The 19,227-nt window shown below is 46.1% G+C and overlaps 1 protein-coding gene across 2 annotated transcripts in view; it reads right to left on the minus strand.

Annotated features, from left to right (window-relative positions):
* EFCAB11 (EF-hand calcium binding domain 11) overlaps window positions 1-19,227 on the minus strand; it is an 84,735-nt gene that overhangs the window by 11,761 nt on the left and 53,747 nt on the right. Inside the window, exons 6-7 of one of the 2 annotated variants that reach the window (XR_011024167.1) lie at window positions 16,156-16,377; window positions 10,622-10,658 (exon numbers count right to left, since the gene is read on the minus strand). Coding sequence is in view for 1 of the 2 variants with exons in the window: in XM_068254568.1 (XP_068110669.1) it covers window positions 16,296-16,377 (82 nt within the window). In the remaining variant the exon portion in view is untranslated. Of the gene's footprint in view, window positions 1-10,621; window positions 10,659-16,132; window positions 16,378-19,227 lie in introns of those variants that run through there. The other variant, XM_068254568.1, reaches the window with a different exon arrangement.

Consider the following 19,227-nt stretch of genomic DNA (forward strand, 5'->3'; position numbering starts at 1 on the left):
CCATCCACTGCTCTCTGCCCCCACCACTGCCACGCTATAGCCCTCCCGAGATTAGCGACAATATTTGTCACTATTTCGGAGGTAAACTTGTGGGAGAGGGTTTCCAGAGCTGCCATTGGGCGTCTCTCCCTTCTTGGCCACGCCCCCTGTCGCTTCCCCACCTCCCTAAACACTGGGAGAGAGAATCAATCTCTCGTTGCAGTGTCGTGACCCAGAGGTCATGAAAGTGAAAAAGGGCCACTGCGGCCCACAGAAGCTGCGGTTTTTGAGGCTAACTGATCCTTTCAGCCCCCTGGATGAGGGTGCCTAGTTTTTGGGTTTTCTTTTCATTTCATGAGCCCACTTCGAGCTCTCTTTAAAGAAAACCTGTAACTAAAAAAAGTTCCCCTGGGGGTACTCACCTCGGGTGGAGGAAGTCTCCGGATCCTGTTAAGGCTTCCCCCGTCCTCCTGCGTCCCACGGTGGTCTCAATGTGCCCCTCCGAACAGCGGAATGTAAATATTTACCTTCCCGGCTCCACCGCAGGCGCAGTATCGGCTCTCCACTCGGAGAGCTGCGTAGTAGAGCGGACCCGACGGAGATCGCTTATTTCCGCCTCTTTCGCATCAGCGCCCCCGCTGGAGCCAGAGATGGTAAATATAATATATCAAGCCTTGTCAGGCTTGTCGAGCGAGGAATGCGGGACGCTTCGGGGGCGCCAGTGCTGGATTGCCTGCAGCTACAGGGATGGGGGAAGCCTCATTGGGACCCTGAGGCTTCCCCCTTCCGAAGTAAGTACCCCTCAGGGCACTTTTATTTTTTGTTTTATTACAGAGTCTCTTTAAGGGTACCAGGCGTCATGCAAACAACAAAACTTGTCACATGCACTCAGTCAGTTTATCCCAGTGGCTCCAGGCTCGTCAGCTACTGAAAATGCAACTGCAGGAAAATAATAGTTTTTGTACAGTGTGGAGAAAGGATACCTTCCAACATTTTAAGATAAGGAAGAGGGACACTTTAAGACACGCCTCTTCCTCACCTCTAACCACGCCCCTGACCACCTCTAACCACACCCTCGCCATTCACATCACAAAGAATTTCAAAGCAAAAGATGTAGTTATATCATTTAAAAACATGCTAGTCCTCTCTATCATCATTAGTTTTCCTCCATTTTAACATTTGGAAATAAGAAATATATCAATTTAAATGATGGGAATAAAGTTTAGAGTCAGTTAAAAACATTTTTCAGTAGAACAATATTTGCATAGATCTGTACATCAGTCCTGAAAGAGCGAAGAAGAGGGAGAGGGTTCTCAAAGAGGGGCTGTCCTTCTGAAAGAGGGATAGTTGGGAGCTGTGAGAAAGGGGGTTAGAGGTCTTTACTGCAGTCTGTGCCCCAGTTAGTAAGATTTTTTTTCTCACCTCCTGATCCAGGAACCTTAATAGTCTTTAAAGGGGAACTTCAGCCTAAACAAACATACTGTCAACAAGTTACATTAGTTATGTTAATTAGAATAGATAGGTAATATAATCTCTTACCCACCCTGTTTTAAAAGAACAGGCAAATGTTTGTGATTCATGGGGGCTGCCATCTTTGTCATGGGGGCAGCCATCTTTTTGGTTGAAAGGAGGTGACATGGAGCATAAAACACAGTTCCAACTGTCCTGTGTCCTAATAACCCCTTCCAGCTGCATGCGCTAGGCTTCAAATGTCAAATTCAAAATGTAAAAAAAAAAAAAATGCACCAAAACAGCAGAACGAGAACAACAACATCAGAAATCCCATCATGCTTTGCACAGCATCAGGGGAAAAATGCCCAGGCAGTTTTCTTCTGTGCAGCTAAAAATGAGGCTTGTATAAGAGAAACAAAGTTCTAATGCTGTTAAACTGTTAATTAAACACGAAGCCTTTTCAGTGCTGCTGAGTCGATTTTTAGTCCGGAGGTTCACTTTAAATCTTTAACCACTTAAGTACCAGCGGTCTCTGCCCTCTTAAAGTGTACCAGAGCTCGTTTAAATAAAAAGATTTATACATACCTGGGGCTTAGCCCCATACAATCCCACGCCGCCGTCCTCAGTCTTCTGCAGCACCGGTACCTGATGCTCACACTTCTGTCAGTCGGAGCCAGTCTGACGTAAGAGAAGTGCACCCTCTACGTATCTCTCCAGCAGCTGCTGGAGAGATATGCAAAATGCACCACCGGAGGGAGCGCTGATCTGTGTGCCGCTAGTCTGGTGTACTCAAGACCAGACTAGCGGCGCACAGATCAGCGCCTCCTCCAGTGGCTGTAACAGCAGTAAGCCCCCGCCCGCTGTCAGCCGCTGTGCGACACTTACACATTACGGAGGGGAGAGCCAGGAAGGGGGGCCCCAAGGTGAGGGAAGGGGGGAGAGACTCCCCCCCCCCCCCTTCTCTGCTGCTATGCCCATTGCCCTCTTTCACTGGCTGCCTCCCCTCCTGCTCAGGGTTCTCTGGCGGGCGGCAGGCCCCCCTGACCACGGGCCCTCGGTGAGTTCCCAGAATGGTCAGTCCGCCCCTGGGTGGAACATCGACGAATCACTGCAACCGCCATCCACATCGCACGCCAGGAACCTCAGCTACCCACCCTGCCGTCTCTATGACAACAACCCACAGGACCCCTCCTTGTATACCAACTACACCTGTACACCTTTTCCAGCCAGCACCCTCTCTCCACATAGAGAAGCAGAGCAGTGCAATATTAACCTGCACCAGCGCTACATCGTGTCTCTCTTCTGTTCTTCCCAGCAGCTGCAAGCTTTATACTCCATAACTCCAGATCACATGACCTGCATTCAGAGCCAGAGTTATACAGCATTGAGCTTGTGGCTGTCCAGAAGATTAGAGGAGACCCTACACAGCAGTGGATCAGGTAAATATTGGCATTAGAATATCAGCAGGAAAACCAGGCAACTGGTATTGCTTAAAAGGAAATAGATATGGCAGTCTCCGTATTACTCTCACCTTGGATTCACTTTACGTTTCAGTGAGAGCGGCAGGAAGTCAGCTGTGCGCGGTAAATCACCTGCCCTACATCCCCATTGCCTCCTCCATCCCCGAGTCCTCAGCTCTGATAAGTTCCCGTAAATGTTATTCATAGTGTTACTTATGAAACAGCTTGGATTCTGGGTCTGTTTGCCCTCTAAGAGGAAGATAAATAGATTAGAAGGGGACCTGTCATTGCATATTTAGGAATGTGGGCCCACGTGTGGCACTTTCAGATACGCCGTAGTGCGGCGGCTTTCTTTATAACTGTCATGCCTGATTTATGATTGTGATTATTTTCCAGTATTCTTCTCTAAATAATCTTCCATTAGGCCAGTCACATTAGAGGGGATGCAGGTGGGGGAGCGGGGGCTACAGAGAGTCCTCTGTGGCGACACATCTCGCCGTATTATCACACCGGATATTTGAAAGTCATTGTGGAAATGACTTTGGTATTACTAAAGATGCTGCTACTTTAGATCAACTTCAGAATGTAAATCAGGGAGAGAAAAGATTTTACAATGGGCAAACTCTGACTTAATAATCTATACATGAATACTGTACAAAAATAAGCAGTTTTATTATGTTATTTTGGTTACAGTTCCTCTTTACGATTTAACCACTTAAGGACCACAGCATGTTTCCCAGATCTGTGCTGCATGGGCTCTCCAGCCCACAGCACAGATCGTGATTGAGGCAGGGCGATCAGACTCCCCCCCCCCCTTTTTCCCCACTAGGGCGATGTCCTGCTGGGGGGGGGGGTCTGATCGCCGCCACTCTGTGTGGCCGAGCGGGGGGCTCCTGAAAGCAACCTCCGCAGCGCTATTCCTCCCTCCCTTTCCTTCCCTCCCTCTCGCTATGGGCGGCACAGGACAGCGATCCGTCCTGCGCCGCCTCTGATAGTTTTCAGCCTATCAGATGCCGGTGATCCCCGGCCAATCAGAGGCCGAGGATCGCCGATCTCCTTTACGGCGCTGCTGCGCAGCAGCGCCCTAAGGATGTAAACACAGGGGATTTCTTCCCCGCGTGTTTACATTTAGCCTGGCTTTAGCGGAGGCTCGCAGGCTGTTCACGGAGACACCCTTCGTGAACTGACATGGAACGGCTGTTTCCATGGAAATCCACAAACGACCAGCTGCCGCCTATCGGCTGGTCGTTATATGGTTAATTATTATTATTTAGTATTTATATAGCGCCGACATATTACGCAGCGCTGTACAGTGTATATATATATATATATATATATCTTGTCACTAACTGTCCCTCAAAGGAGCTCACAATCTAATCCCTACCATTGCCATATGTCTATATTATGTAGTGTAAGTACTGTAGTCTAGAGCCAATTTAGGGGGAGCCAATTAACTTATCCGTATGTTTTTGAAATGTGGGAGGAAACCGGAGTGCCCGGAGGAAACCCACGCAGACACGGAGAGAACATACAAACTCTTTGCAGATAGTGCCCTGGCTGGGATTCGAACCGGGGCCCCAGCGCTGCAAGGCGAGAGAGCTAACCACTACGCCACCGTGCTGCCCACTAGTCTCAAATTAAATGGTGTAAATATAGTGACCTTGGGGCGCCTGTTTCTGCCCTTTCTGCAGAGTAACAGTGTAATGTTCACCTGCCCAAGTGTTGTGTAGGATCTCCCCTGTTCTTCCTGACAGCCACATGCTTTATGCTGCAGACCTCTGGCTCTGAATGCAGGTCACGTGATCGGGAACAGGAGTTGTGGGAGTAGTACACAGCGTGCATCTGCTGGGAGGAACAGAAGAGACAGACCACAGCGCTAGAGAAGGTTAATATTGCAGTTCTCCACTGCTCTATGTGGGGGGTTCTGTGAGCAGGGGTGGACTTTCCAAAGGGCAGCATCCCCACCCCCTCCCCTCCAGGACAATCCCCGGATCCTCCTCGCTAGACTATACCTCAGACCAGCAGGGCCGCACAGTGAAGAGAGGAGAGCAATTCCTGTAGCTGCACGTATACCGGAAGTACTTACAGTGGGATGGGAAAGTTTGGGCAACCTTGTTAATCGTCATGATTTTCCTGTATAAATTGTTGGTTGTTACGATAAAAAATGTCAGTTAAATATATCATATAGCAGACACACACGGTGATATTTAAGAAGTGAAATGAAGTTTACTGGATTTACAGAAAGTGTGCAATAATTGTTTAAACAAAATTAGGCAGGTGCATAAATTTGGGCACCACAACAAAGAAATTAAATCAATATTTAGTAGATCCTCCTTTTGCAGAAATTACAACCTCTAAACGCTTCCTGTAGGTTCCAATAAGGGTCTGGATTGTGGTTGAAGGTATTTTGCACCATTCCTCTTTACAAAACATCTCTAGTTCATTCAGGTTTGATGGCTTCCGAGCATGGACAGCTCTCTTTAACTCACACCACAGATTTTCAATTATATTCAGGTCTGGGGACTGAGATGGACATTCCAGAATGTTGTACTTGTTCCTCTGCATGAATGCCTTAGTGGATTTTGAGCAGTGTTTAGGGTCGTTGTCTTGTTGAAAGTTCCAGCCCCGGCCTGCTTCAGCTTTTTCACTGATTCCTGGACATTGGTCTCCAGAATCTACTGATACTGAGTGGAATCCATGAGTCTCTCAACTTTGACAAGATTCCCAGCCCCTGCGCTGGCTTCACAGCCCCACAGCATGATGGAACCACCACCATATTTTATGTAGGTAGCAGGTGTTTTTCTTGGAATGCTGTGTGGTTTTTCCTCCATGCATAACACCACTTGTTATGCCCAAATAACTCATCAGTCCACAGCACCTTATTCTACAATGAAGCTGGCTTGTCCAAATGTGCTTTAGCATACCTCAAGCGGCACTATTTGTGCTGTGGGCTTCCTCTGCATCACTCTCGCATACAGCATCTCCTTGTGTAAAGTGTGCCGAATAGTTGAACGATGGACAGTGACTCCATCTGCAGCAAGATGATGTTGTAGGTCTTTGGTGCTGGTCTGTGGGTTGACTCTGACTGCTCTCTCCAACTCGAAAAGGTCAAAGAGATGCGTCTGGCTCCCAGGCTGCGAGAGTGACTAACGTAAAGCTCAAGGGAACGGGGGTTTAGAGGGCGTGTGCAACAAAATTGTCACAATGAAAAAAAAGTACAAAAAATCTTTATTAATCATTATTTCAAAAGAACACACATTCATAAAAACCCCACCCACAATGCTGCCAAAAAGAGCCCCACTCATCCACTGCACACACATCCACAACCGTCCACTCCTAATTACGATCACCTAATGTCATCAGGGATCCCATTAGTCAATAGGCCTATAAAGCAAGTAGACAGTGTAAATCCAGCTGTAAGTAGCAAGCTGCAGCAAGCAGAAATAGTTCACAGCAATAATGCAGTAGATTTATCCACCAAGGTTCACAATAGCAAGGTAGCAGAAAAAGATATGGGTCCAGAGCAAGCTGTAAGCAAACACTTGCAATTGCAAGCAGTCCAGTGGTCTGATAGCTGCACAGATGCTCAATGGCAAAGTTGTAAGTCACTGTGAGCCACGCCCAGATAACAGATTTGTTAATGTAGCCATACTGTACCGACTCCTGAAGTGTGGTGATAATGGTCTAAACAGCAGGCTTACCGTATATTCCGGCGTATAAGACGACTGGGCGTATAAGACAACCCCCAAACTTTTCCAGTTAAAATATAGAGTTTGGGATATACTCGCCGTATAAGACTACCCCTCTTACAACGCACACCAAATTAAAATAAAAATTAAAAAATCATATACCGGTGCTGTGTATGAACAGATACTGGTGCTGTACTGTATGTGTTACCCAGTATATAACAGTATATAGTCAATTGACTTGTTGCATTGGTCAACTCTGGTCAGCTCTCCTTGTCTACCCGTTTATCAGATCGGTATGGAAGAATAGATTGCGCTCCCTCAGCAGGGAGATCTGAGAGGCGGTAACAGGATAGGGCGTATCACCCCGCATCAATGACACCCGACGTATAAGACAACCCCCAACTTTTCAGAAGATTTTCAAGGGTTAAAAAGTAGTCTTGGAATATACAGTATGTCCCAGGTCGCTCAACCCAGGGCGACTAGTTGTAGGTAAGGGAAGGAAAAAAGTGCCCCAAGGGGTACTTATCTCGGGAGGGGGAAGCCACTGGATCCTAATGTGGCTTCCCCCGTCCTCTTCAACCTCGGAGATCCAATGCTGGCAGCCCCTGAAAATCCGCGGCGCAGGTGGGGCTTCCAAGTGTGGCAATACTTACCAATCCTCGCTCCTGCACGAGCGCAGTACAAGCTTCCCCCTTGGGCTCAGGTGGAAACAGCCAAGCCCAATCTGGTCTGCTAGACCGAACCCAATTTGGCTTGTTTATTTGTGCCGGAGCCAAAGGGGAAGCTTGTACTGCGCTCATGCAGGAGCGAGGATTGGTAAGTATTGCCACGCGCTGTTTGGCGGCTGCCAGCGCTGGATCCCCAAGGCTGTAGAGGACAGGGAAAGTCTCATTAGGATCCAGAGGTAAGTACCCCCCCCCCCCCCAGGAGCTCTTTTTTCCCTTACAGGATTACGTTAACCTTTTCGGGACCGGCCACCTACCCCCCCTTAAGGACCAGGCGTTTTGCGCGGGAAGGGGGTGCGCGCGTTTGGGGGGGTCAGGCGGCCGGATCCCGTGTGTGGCTGGCTAGAGTGGTGTCCCCCATGGTGGCCTGTGCCTCCCCCTTCTGCCCGCAGCCTTCACTTACCTTCCAGGCTCCAGCGATGAGCCGCACGGGACCCTCTTCTCCGGCCGGCATCTCCGTTCTGTCTGAAGATCAGTTCCGGGTCGCGGCTTGATGACGTCATCAAGCCGGGACCCGGCGCTGACGTCAGACGGAGCGGAGATGCCGGCCAGAGCGGAGGGGGGTGCCGATCGTCGCTGGAACGGCAGGGAGGTGAGTGGATCCTCTTCTTTTCCCCCCTGCCGCCGCAGCTGTCAAACTGATCACTACGATCCGACGGCGATCGTAGTGATCACGTGATCAGCAGCCATACGCGATGGCTGCTGATCACTCGGGGGAGATGTCGGCTGTCATATGACAGCTTAATCTCCCCCTCCGGGTGCGCACGATCGCGTCGGGAGCGGAAATTGCGGGCCGGCGTAGATCCTACGCCGCATCAGGCTAGAACAGCCACAAGTGCGGCGTAGGATCTCATTAACATGGTCCCGAAAGCCAAGTTGCAATATACTGATATGAGTAGAATGCAGGCGCTGTGAGCTGTGCCTAGATTCAGTCATCCCTTATGAATGCCAGCCTTTGTCTCTTGCAAGGTGCTGCATGTAGAATCTTATGAGAACTGAAATAACTGCTCCAGACGGCATGCATTATTAATCCTCCTGATTCTGCCCCGTCTTTTACACGCTGAGAGCTTGAAGACACACGCTGGGCACTTAGAGGAATGTGCAGTGAGAGCGATACGCTTGCATGAGCGCTAGCATGAGACCCCGGGCGCCGCTGACCTGGTATGACACTCCTGCACCTGCTCCACTTTCCTTCACTTTTCCTCCGCTGGGCTCCGGGGAATTTGCCTGGTTACAGTAGCAAGGTCAGCACGTGGCGTATGCGGATCGGCTGCATTGCTAAGCAACGCCTGCTAAACCTTCTTGTATTTCCTTCATTCTGCAGGGTTCAGCTCAGGCTGTGCTATAGCCCTGCCAGCAATGTTCCTGGGATCACATACAGGGATGGGGTGACCTGTGTGCACCGCTCTATGCCTTCCTGCCAGAGTGACAAGCTGCGTGTCAAGAGGCACACAGGTGCAGAGGTGGCCATTTAAAGCAGCAGTACATGCATATTAACAAAAAACCCCAAAACTTAACATAAGGTATATGTTCAATGAGCACTTCAATAGGGATGTTATAATAATACTGGGCAGGGTCTCCCTATATAAGGAACACTATACATATACTAGGTAGAGCCTCCCTTTATTAGGAACACTATACTGTACTAATACTGGGTAGGGCCTCTCTTTATAAGAAACACTACTAATACTGGGTAGAGCCTCCCTTTATTAGGAACACTATACTAATACTAGGTAGGGCCTCCCTTTATTAGGAACACTATACTAATACTGGGTAGAGCCTCCCTTTATTAGGAACACTATACTAATACTGGGTAGGGCCTCCCTTTATTAGGAACACTATACTAATACTGGGTAGGGCCTCCCTTTATTAGGAACACTATACTAATACTGGGTAGGGCCTCCCTTTATTAGGAACACTATACTAATACTGGGTAGGGCCTCCCTTTATTAGGAACACTATACTAATACTGGGTAGGGCCTCCCTTTATTAGGAACACTATACTAATACTGGGTAGGACCTCCCTTTATTAGGAACACTATACTAATACTGGGTAGGGTCTCCCTTTATTAGGAACACTATACTAATACTGGGTAGGGCCTCCCTTTATTAGGAACACTATACTAATACTGGGTAGAGCCTCCCTTTATTAGGAACACTTTACTAATACTGGGCAGGGCTTCCCTTTATTAGGAACACTACTAATACTGGGTAGGGCTTCCCTTTATTAGGAACACTATACTAATACTGAGCAGGGCCTCCCTTTATTAGGAACACTATACTAATATTGGGCAGGGCCTCCCTTTATTAGGAACACTATACTAATACTGGGTAGGGCCTCCCTTTATTAGGAACACTATACTAATACTGGGCAGGGCTTCCCTTTATTAGGGACACTACTAATACTGGACAGGGCCTCCCTTTATTAGGAACACTATACTAATACTGGGTAAAACCTCCCTTTATTAGGAACACTATACTAATACTGAGCAGGGCCTCCCTTTATTAGGAACACTACTAATACTGGGCAGGGCTTCCCTTTATTAGGAACACTATACTAATACTGGGTAGGGCCTCCCTTTATTAGGAACACTATACTAATACTGGGCAGGGCTTCCCTTTATTAGGAACACTACTAATACTGGACAGGGCCTCCCTTTATTAGGAACACTATACTAATACTGGGTAGGGCTTCCCTTTATTAGAAACACTATACTAATACTGGGTAGGGCTTCCCTTTATTAGGAACACTATACTAATACTGGGTAGGGCTTCCCTTTATTAGGAACACTATACGAATACTGGGTAGGGCTTCCCTTTATTAGAAACACTACTAATACTGGGCAAGGCCTCCCTTTATTAGGAACACTATACTAATACTGGGCAAGGCCTCCCTTTATTAGGAACACTATACTAATACTGGGTAAAACCTCCCTTTATTAGGAATACTATACTAATAATAGGTAGGGCCCCCCTTTATCAGGAACACTATGGAGGGGGGCTGGATGCACTATAGAAGGTCACAGAGGCAGGTCATTGTATACAGAATATGCATCTGTGTCCTAATAGGCTTTCACAAACCCACCTCGGGTTCTCTTTAGGGCAGTCCTAAAATCCCTTGGTTGCTGTGACTCAAATCACAGAGCTACTAATTCACCTCTCACTATGACCTGATGTGACCCATATGAGGGTGGCAGCAGATCATGGCAGAAAATTGGTAATTAATCCTCACTTTTAAAATGGAAATGCCTTAGTAAATCTAACCCATTGTCGATATGTCTGCACTACATAAATATGAGTAATAAATAAGGATTACCTGCTCATGTAATTGGCTCCCTGTTTTTATCAGAAGCCTGCACAAAATATGAAGTGACATTTTAAGCACATCAGACTTTGCAAGAGAGGAAGAAAAACAGTTGAACATTTATTTGAAAAATAACATTTTGACATAGGTATTATATATACAGTATATAATAAAACAGCTCATACAAAAGAAATAAAAATGGACTGAAAACAACAATGCAATTCCGTTATTGAAAAACTAAGATGAAATAAATACTCCTTGTGCTGCTTTAAAGGGAAGGTTCAAGCAAAATAAAAAAAAAATGAGTTCCACTTACCTGGGGCTTCTACCAGCCCCATGCAGCTATCCTGTGCCCTCGTAGTCACTCACTGCTGCTCCAGTCCCCCGCTGGCAGCTTGCCGACCTCGGAGGACGACGGGCCGCATTGCGTACATTTTTACGCATTCCCGCTAGTGCAGGAACATTAACACATACATTTTTACGCGTTACTGGTTCAATGCGTACATTTTTACGCATTGAACCAGTAATGCGTAAAAATGTATGTGTTAATGTTTCTGCACTAGCGGGAATGCGTAAAAATGTACGCAATGCGGCCCGCCGACCCCGAGGTCGGCAAGCTGCCAGCGGGGGACTGGAGCAGCAGTGAGTGACTACGAGGGCACAGGATGGCTGCATGGGGCTGGTAGAAGCCCCAGGTAAGTAAAACTCATTTTTTTATTTTGCTTGGACCTTCCCTTTAAAGGACACCCGAGGCAAAAATAAACTAATGAAATAAAGGATTGTATCCATCTTCCTTCTCCTAAAAATGACTTTTTAAAATATTCTAAAGTTTTATTTTATGTTTAAATCTACTTTTTAAGTTTTAACTGTTTTATTGTTTTTGCTCAATGACACATTCAATGAAGTATGCCAGAGCTAAAATCTATGAACTATTGACCCTTTTAATCTCTTTCCTGCTCTCTGAAGCCATTTGCTGCTAGGAAAGTGTTTTATACTTGGAATTTTTTATCAGTGAGGGTCACGCTGTAGTCACTTCTGAGTCAGCCACTTACATATCTGATATTTAACTCTTTCAGGCAGAGAAAGAAAAAAAGGAACACAGCATAGTTATTTGTGTGCAAGGCACTGTACATACACGTCTATCTCATCATGTCACATCGAGTATCCTTTACAAGAGACACTGAAGCGAGAATAAATCTCGCTTCAGAGCCTATATTCAGCAGGGGCATGTGTGCCCCTGCTAAAACGCTGCTATCCCGCGGCTAAACGGGGGTCCCTTACCTCCCAAATCCCCCCCTGCAAAATCAACAACCAACTTAGTCGTAGATTTTGCTGCTGGTGAGGCAGGGCTAACGGACGCAGCCCTGCCTCTCAGCGCGTCTATCAGCGGCGCATCGTCGCCTCTCCCCCCGCCCCTCTCAGCGAAGGAAGACTGAGAGGGGCGGGCGAGAGGCGGAGATACGCGCTGATAGACGCGCATGGAGGCAGGGCTGCAGCCATTAGCCCTGCCTCACCAGGAAGAGATCCCCGGGACTCCATGAGGGATTTGGGAGGTAAGGGACCCCCGTTTACCCGCGTGATACCGGCGTTTTAGCAGGGGCACACATGCCCCTGCTGAACAAAAGCTCTGAAGCGAGATTTATTCTCGCTTCAGAGTCTCTTTAAGGCCTTGTTCACACCAAAATCGCAATTGCAAAGTGATTTTGGACAGCAATTTTCAATGCCCTTAATATTTCTTTTTCTGGCTAGGATGGTCTGCGTTTAAAACCACATAATGATATTTTCAGGTGACAGTTTATAAATGATCGCTGTACAGACGCTGCTGGGTTGTCAGCAGTGCACCCTGTTGTGTTGTATGGATTGGGGGAGGAGTCAAGAAGAAAAGGAGGAGCTCCACAGCAGGGACTACAGAAAACAAATATAGTTGCAGTCAGGGGAAAATGATCCAATGTGCTGACTGCTAAAAGGGAGGCAAATCAGGACAGGGAACACCTGTGGTAACGCTCACTGTTCACCTGACGCGATCATGAACAATTGCCTTGAAGCTCACCTTAAAGTGGTCTGAAACTCCGACATAACATTCAATAAAAATGCGTCTTCCTACTTTTTATTACTCATACAGTTATCATATTTGCTTTTGTGCATAAATAATATTGTCTGTTTACAAATGACAAGTTTCCAAAGTGTTGTTTATCATGCCCTGAAAGCTGCCATTGCATTGTATTCATACCAAGAAATCTGAACACATATGGGTACTCAGGCCACCTTAATATACAAAGTATCAACATTTATTATTAATAAATCAAGGACATACAAATGCTCAAATGGTCACAAAGGAACAAAACACACATGATTCAAAAATAAAATTGCGTATGCAAAACTACAATTTAGCCATAAATCAGCCACTATGATAAATGTACCAGCTTGACGGTGCATGAGGAAATTACCCATTCATACATCCCAAGCATGCCGCGCTTCCGTACTGGTGCCATGAACTATGGATGGAAAAAAGTGGGGGCCCCCTCCTCATAAAGACAAAGATAAAAGTTCCTATTGTAGTCCACCACGATAACTTGATAAGTGGACTTGTGAGCTTAGCAAAAGTTCATTCCCCCAAGGATGGTCAGTTCATGTATTTGTCAGCAAGGAATAAAGGATGGGTCTCACCACATGATGTCACTAACGCCCGTCTCGCTCTCCGGATATTCGTTTAGCCATCCGTTTACCGCTGTGGAGTAACTGGATAGAAGGAAAGGCCGCGTCTCGACCTATACTCCCCAGTGGTTGTGATGCCTCAACCTGGCAGTCTAGTTAGCTGCTTCATCCAACCCGGCGTGCGAGCAAGCTGGGACGCCACTCCATACGCTCACCAACACGGAAGCGCAGCCGAGAAGCGGGCTGTGTGGCTCCGCCCACCGACGTTTCGCGTCACTTGCGACGCTTCATCAGGGTTGCATTGTATTCAAACTGCTTTTTATTATGTATTAACATCTTCTAATTAGCCGCTCTGAGCTGTTTGTGTGCTGGAAGCACAGAGAGCTTCACAGGGAGCTCCTTTTCACTTGTTACACTGTGTTTACACACATGTATCAACATTGGATTGCAAAGATACTGTTATCTCCAGTTTGGATGCGGATTTGAAGCTATATAGCAGGACAAAGTGCTTTGTTTAACCATTTCAGTGATGTTAAGCTAAAAAAAATTCTGGGATAGTAGCTTTCAAGCTGTGAGGAATCTTTTAGAGCAAAGTAGAAATGCTGACTTTCAGACCACATTAAGTAAGAGATATATGGAGGCTGCCATTCTTATTTCCTTTTAAACAATACCAGTTGGATGGCTGTCCTGTTGATCTCCCCGGCTAGACAGTAAAGGTATCCATACATCTAGCGATGATGGGCAGATTTGAACAAGAGACAGATCTCTCTCTAATCGTATCTGATTAGAGAGAGATGTCAGCTGCCCATACGCTGCAGGCTGATTCCTGATCGATTTCAGCATGAAGTCTCTTGGGATTCGTCCAAGCCCGCCATATTGCCGCTGTCCCCCTAATGTATAAATGTGTATGTAATGTGTGCATTTATACATTACATGTACTATGTCGCGTTGCCCGTCTGTCTTCTGAATCCGTCTCTCTCCCATAGCTGCATACGCACCGCTGGCGTGTTGTGTGACATCACACGCAGGCATGCCATGTGCCGGCGGCATGTATGGGGCTAACGGAAGGGCGACGGATTCAGATGATGGACGGGCACCGTGACACAGGACAGGTAATGTATAAATGCACACACATAGGGGAGGACAGCGTTGGGAGTTTTGTCGCATTTGTCGCTCGTCCTGATATAGCTCGCCGTTACCGCTGCGGATCGCGATTGGAGCAAGTCGGCCCTACATCTTGCAGCATGTCCAATCGATATACGTGACCAATTTACGAGCCGAAATTGGTCGCATTGATGATCGGGCATGCAGTTGGCGGCACCGATTTTCATCTGATTCCAAATAATGATGGAATCGGTTGGTCGATCACCCGTCAAGTCCCCTGATGTATGGCCACCTTACATTTCGTGGCAGCGAGTATGAAGCCTATGAGAACAGATAGGCACATTGTAAAGTAGGCATATCAACAAGTTCCGTTCCACTTGAAATCAGGTGATTGCAGTCTCATTGTTGTCGGATTAGCGGGGGGGGGGGGGGGGGCATTCCCTTCACCGGATCTTCAGAATTAGAGGCTGCAGATGATCTGATGAAGGCGCCGGAATGATAATCCTGCAACAACAGTTGTTAATGCGAATGAAGGGCGTATCACATTCAGGGCTCGACTCCGCTGGATTCATCTATAAGGTAATGCCAGTTGTCTGACAGAGAGGCGCATTTTCACCATCAATAACATTATTTTAATCTTTTCTGTTTACAAGTTGCTCATTTTTTGGTTAAGATGAGTTTACTTTACCCACCAATAGTGCAAGGATCTCAGAGAGACATTAGCCTCGCCCCTCATATCTAAAGGTGGCCACTGGCCACACACGATACAATAAAATGATTCGATTTTACAGCAAGTCGATTGGAATGCTGGATTTTTCGATTGATTTTTATGAAAATTAAATGGTGTAGGGTAGAGTGTCAATTTATTAATGTATACACCCAAGCAAATTTCTGAGAGTTTTCTATCTTTTTTCATAATTTTTGAATTATAATTTTTTTATTCTTTATAAAGATATTCCCTAAAAAAGGATTAAAACAATGATGCTGGCCAGCTTCCCTGATCGCTACACAGTTTTTGGCAGTTGGAGCAACTGCCATTCACTACGTGCTTTTAAAAATAAATAAATCCCTGAGAATCCCCTATGAAGAGATGGACTAGTCCAAAACCTGTCACTTCTTTAAGATTTCTACTATCTACTGTAAGTGACAGCAACATAGGAGAAAAGTCATTTATGGCTCATTTTACTTTGGAAAAAAACGTATTACTTATTTGTATATGTTTGCAGATATGTTAAATTTTACAATTTTTCGCCATAGTGCCCCTTTAACCACTTAAGGACCAGGGCTGTTTTGAATGATCTATGCTGCGTGGGCTCTCCAGCCCGCAGCACAGATCGTGTAAAAGCCAGGGCGATGAGACTTCCCTCCCTTTTTTCCCCACTAGGGGGATGGCTTGCTGGAGGGGGGGGGGGGGGGGTCTGATCGCCACCGCTCCGTGTGGCCGAGAAGGGGGGGCTCCTCAAAGCCCCCCTCCGCAGCGCGATTCCTCCCTCCCTCCCCTTCGCTCCATGGGCGGCACAGAACTGACGTGGAGCGGCCGTTTCCATGTAAAACCACAAACGACCAGCCACCGCCTATCGGAGTTAGCTGGTTAACTGCATGTGAAAATAACTACAGATGAGGTAACTTAAGGACTGAAGTGATAAGATAACTCTCTCCCTGTGAAAACTTATCTCTACACCTTAATAGGGCTCCATGTGTGGAGGTAATTTTCCTCTTGCCTTATTATCTCCAGCATGATCTTAGTGAATTGAGGCCAATAAGTACAGTAACCAAACAAGATTTACTTTATAAAATGAAGTCAACAATGGCCGCTCAGCGGTCTTCTTTGCGGAGACGTCTTTGGTGGAGGATGAGTGACGGACTCCCCGGTTAGTGTGCAACGTCCACAGTGTACAATGTACAGCAGCATAAGGTAATGTACCATTTAATCCTCCTCCTGTCCATAGTTCATGGCAAATTCAAAGTCTTTGTAGCTCACTAAGCCATCCGAGTCCTGATCCACTTCCCTGGAAATAAAACACAGAAAATAAGCCTCCAGAACGACTGCAAGTCCCAGCATGCACAACAAGCATGGTCGCCGGTAAATATCTGGGTAACTCTGTATTACTGGTGAAGCTCTTGGTCACCTACCAGATTTAGCAGGGATTGGACTGGTTCAGGCGGGCAGCTGGCGGTGGCTCGTTTTGTTAATTTTATAGTACAACTGAAGTAAGGAGAATATGGAGGCAGCCATATTAGTTTCCTTTTAAACAATACCAGTTGCCTGGCAGCCCTGCTGGTCTACTTGGCTGCAGTAGTGTCTGAACCACACACCAGAAACAAGCATGCAGCTAATCTTGTCAGGTCTGACAATAATGTTAGAAACATCTGATACGCTGCATGCTTGTTCTGTGGAATTCCAATAAAATTGATTCATGTTTGTGGCAGTAATGTGACAAAATGTGGAAAACTTCAAGGGGGCCGAATACTTTTGCAAATCACTGTATGTTACCTGAGCCAACAAGATTGATTTTTTACCATTAAAAATATTTTTTTTTCTCAGTTTATAGTGAAAAATAAACACTGTAGCATTGTTTCAGAATCGAATATCCTCACCATACATAAGGAACACAATCTAAGTTTTGTTACAGTAGCGCTTTTTATTTTTAAACTGGAATTCATACAACTGAGAAGTAATGTAATTTTTCTATTTTTTTCCTCTTTTTTTCCATTAAAATGCATAGAAAACAAAAATATTTGAGGGAAAAAATGCCATACAATGAAAGTCTAGTTTGTCTTGAAAAAAAAAAAAAAATATTTAATTTAGGTGTCATAAGTAGGGGTAGAGGTATTGCTGATTAAATAAGGACATAGCTAAACTGTCAAAACAGCTCTGGTCCATGCGGGGAAACAAGGTCTGGATGCGAAGTGGTTAAGAAGAAGTAAATATGGCAGCCTCCATATCCCTGTCACTAGAAACCTAGAGGGACAGACTAACCAGCAAGCTCATGGTGACCCAGAACTCATTGTAATGTGTAAGGGAATACAATGGTCCTAAAAGCCCTCTTACTAAGATGTTAAGAAAAACAAAAAAGTTTGCTTTCTTAAAACAGAAAGAAATTGCGATAATTCAGGTTGGAGTGAGCTTGAGATGTCTCCCACAATGCATCACTGCTGAATATATGCAAATTAACCATTGTACTAGAAACCTAGCAACTCGGAAAGAGAAGTAATCCGGGGTTCGGCGATTATTGGAACCCCAAATTACCTTTGCACAGGGCGCGCACTATAGTATTAGTGCTATAGCGGCGCCCAGCTTCGGCAATGAGTGCCAAAGTGACCTGCTTTGTGCGTGACTGACCCTGCCCCCTTCTCCCCTGCTGCTGTTGTAGCCGCCATTCTACTCCACGTGCCGTTAGTGCAAGCTCCCGCTTGCCTGTGAGGCAGCCACTGGCCAGGAGCATACTGAGCATGCAGGGTTACTAGTATTTCTGTACTGCGCATGCTCAGGATGTTCTTGGCTGCTCTGCACAGTTGTTCAGGAGTAAAATCCATGAGGACCCAAAGTGCACTGGGCATGAACCCTGCTTCCAATTAAAGGGGAACTGAAGCAAGAGAAATGGAGGCTGACATTTTTATTTCCTTTTTAATAATGCACATTGCCTGGCAGTCCTGCTGATCCTCTGCCTCTAATACTTTTTAACCATAGACCCTGAACAAGCATGCAGCAGATCAGGTGTTTCTGACATTATTGTCATATCTGACAACATTAGCTGCATGCTTGCTTCTGGTGTGATTCAGACACTTTAGCAGCCAAATAGACCAGCAGGGCTGCCAGGCAACTGGTATTGTTTAAAAGGAAATAAATATGGCAGCATTCATATTCTCCTCACTTCAGTTCCGCCTTTAAAGAGAATCTGTATTGTTAAAATCGCACAAAAGTAAACATACCAGTGCGTTAGGGGACATCTCCTATTACCCTCTGTCACAATTTCGCCACTCCTCGCCGCATTAAAAGTGGTTAAAAACAGTTTTAAAAAGTTTGTTTATAAACAAACAAAATGGCCACCAAAACAGGAAGTAGGTTGATGTACATTATGTCCACACATAGAAAATACATCCATACACAAGCAGGCTGTATACAGCCTTCCTTTTGAATCTCAAGAGATCATTTGTGTGTTTCTTTCCCCCTGCATCTCTCATGCACTGAAGTTTCAGGCTGCTCGTTTCTTCCTGCAAATAGCTTTGCCCTTGTCTGTAATTCTTCACAGCCAGCTCAGAGGACGATTTATCCAGCTTGTAAAAAATAAGAGAGAAGAGAGAAGCTGCCCTAATCTAAATAATACACAGGCAGTGTGCATAGAGGGGCCTGGAAGGGGGAGTTCATAGCAGAACCACAACACTGAAGAACTTGGCAGCCTTCCAGACACAGGCCGACAAGTCTGACAGGGGAAAGATACATTGATTTATTACCGAGACTGTGATAGCAGAAAGTGCTGCAGTAAGCCAGAACACATTAGAATAGCTTTTGGAACTTGTAGGATGATAAAAAACAGGATGCAATTTTTGTTACGGAGTCTCTTTAAACCGGGTGAGGGGAGGTGGGGTAGCGGAAGAATGGAAGTGATGGGCACAATGAGGGTCCACCAAGTCTGATGATATATAGTAAGAGAATACTCAGGTATGTATAAAGGTTTCCTCACCACAGGTATACTTAAAATCTTGTACACACCTGAGATGATTCTCAGGCAAGGCAGCTGTTCAGGCCTCATTCACAGTGAGACGTTGCACTGTAAGGCGACATTAAAGACAGAATGCAGCATTACAATACAACGTAAAACAAAAGGTGGTGACGCACATTAACGCTGCGTTACCGT

Source organism: Hyperolius riggenbachi, chromosome 9, assembly GCF_040937935.1.
Source record: "Hyperolius riggenbachi isolate aHypRig1 chromosome 9, aHypRig1.pri, whole genome shotgun sequence".
Taxonomy (NCBI): domain Eukaryota; kingdom Metazoa; phylum Chordata; class Amphibia; order Anura; family Hyperoliidae; genus Hyperolius; species Hyperolius riggenbachi.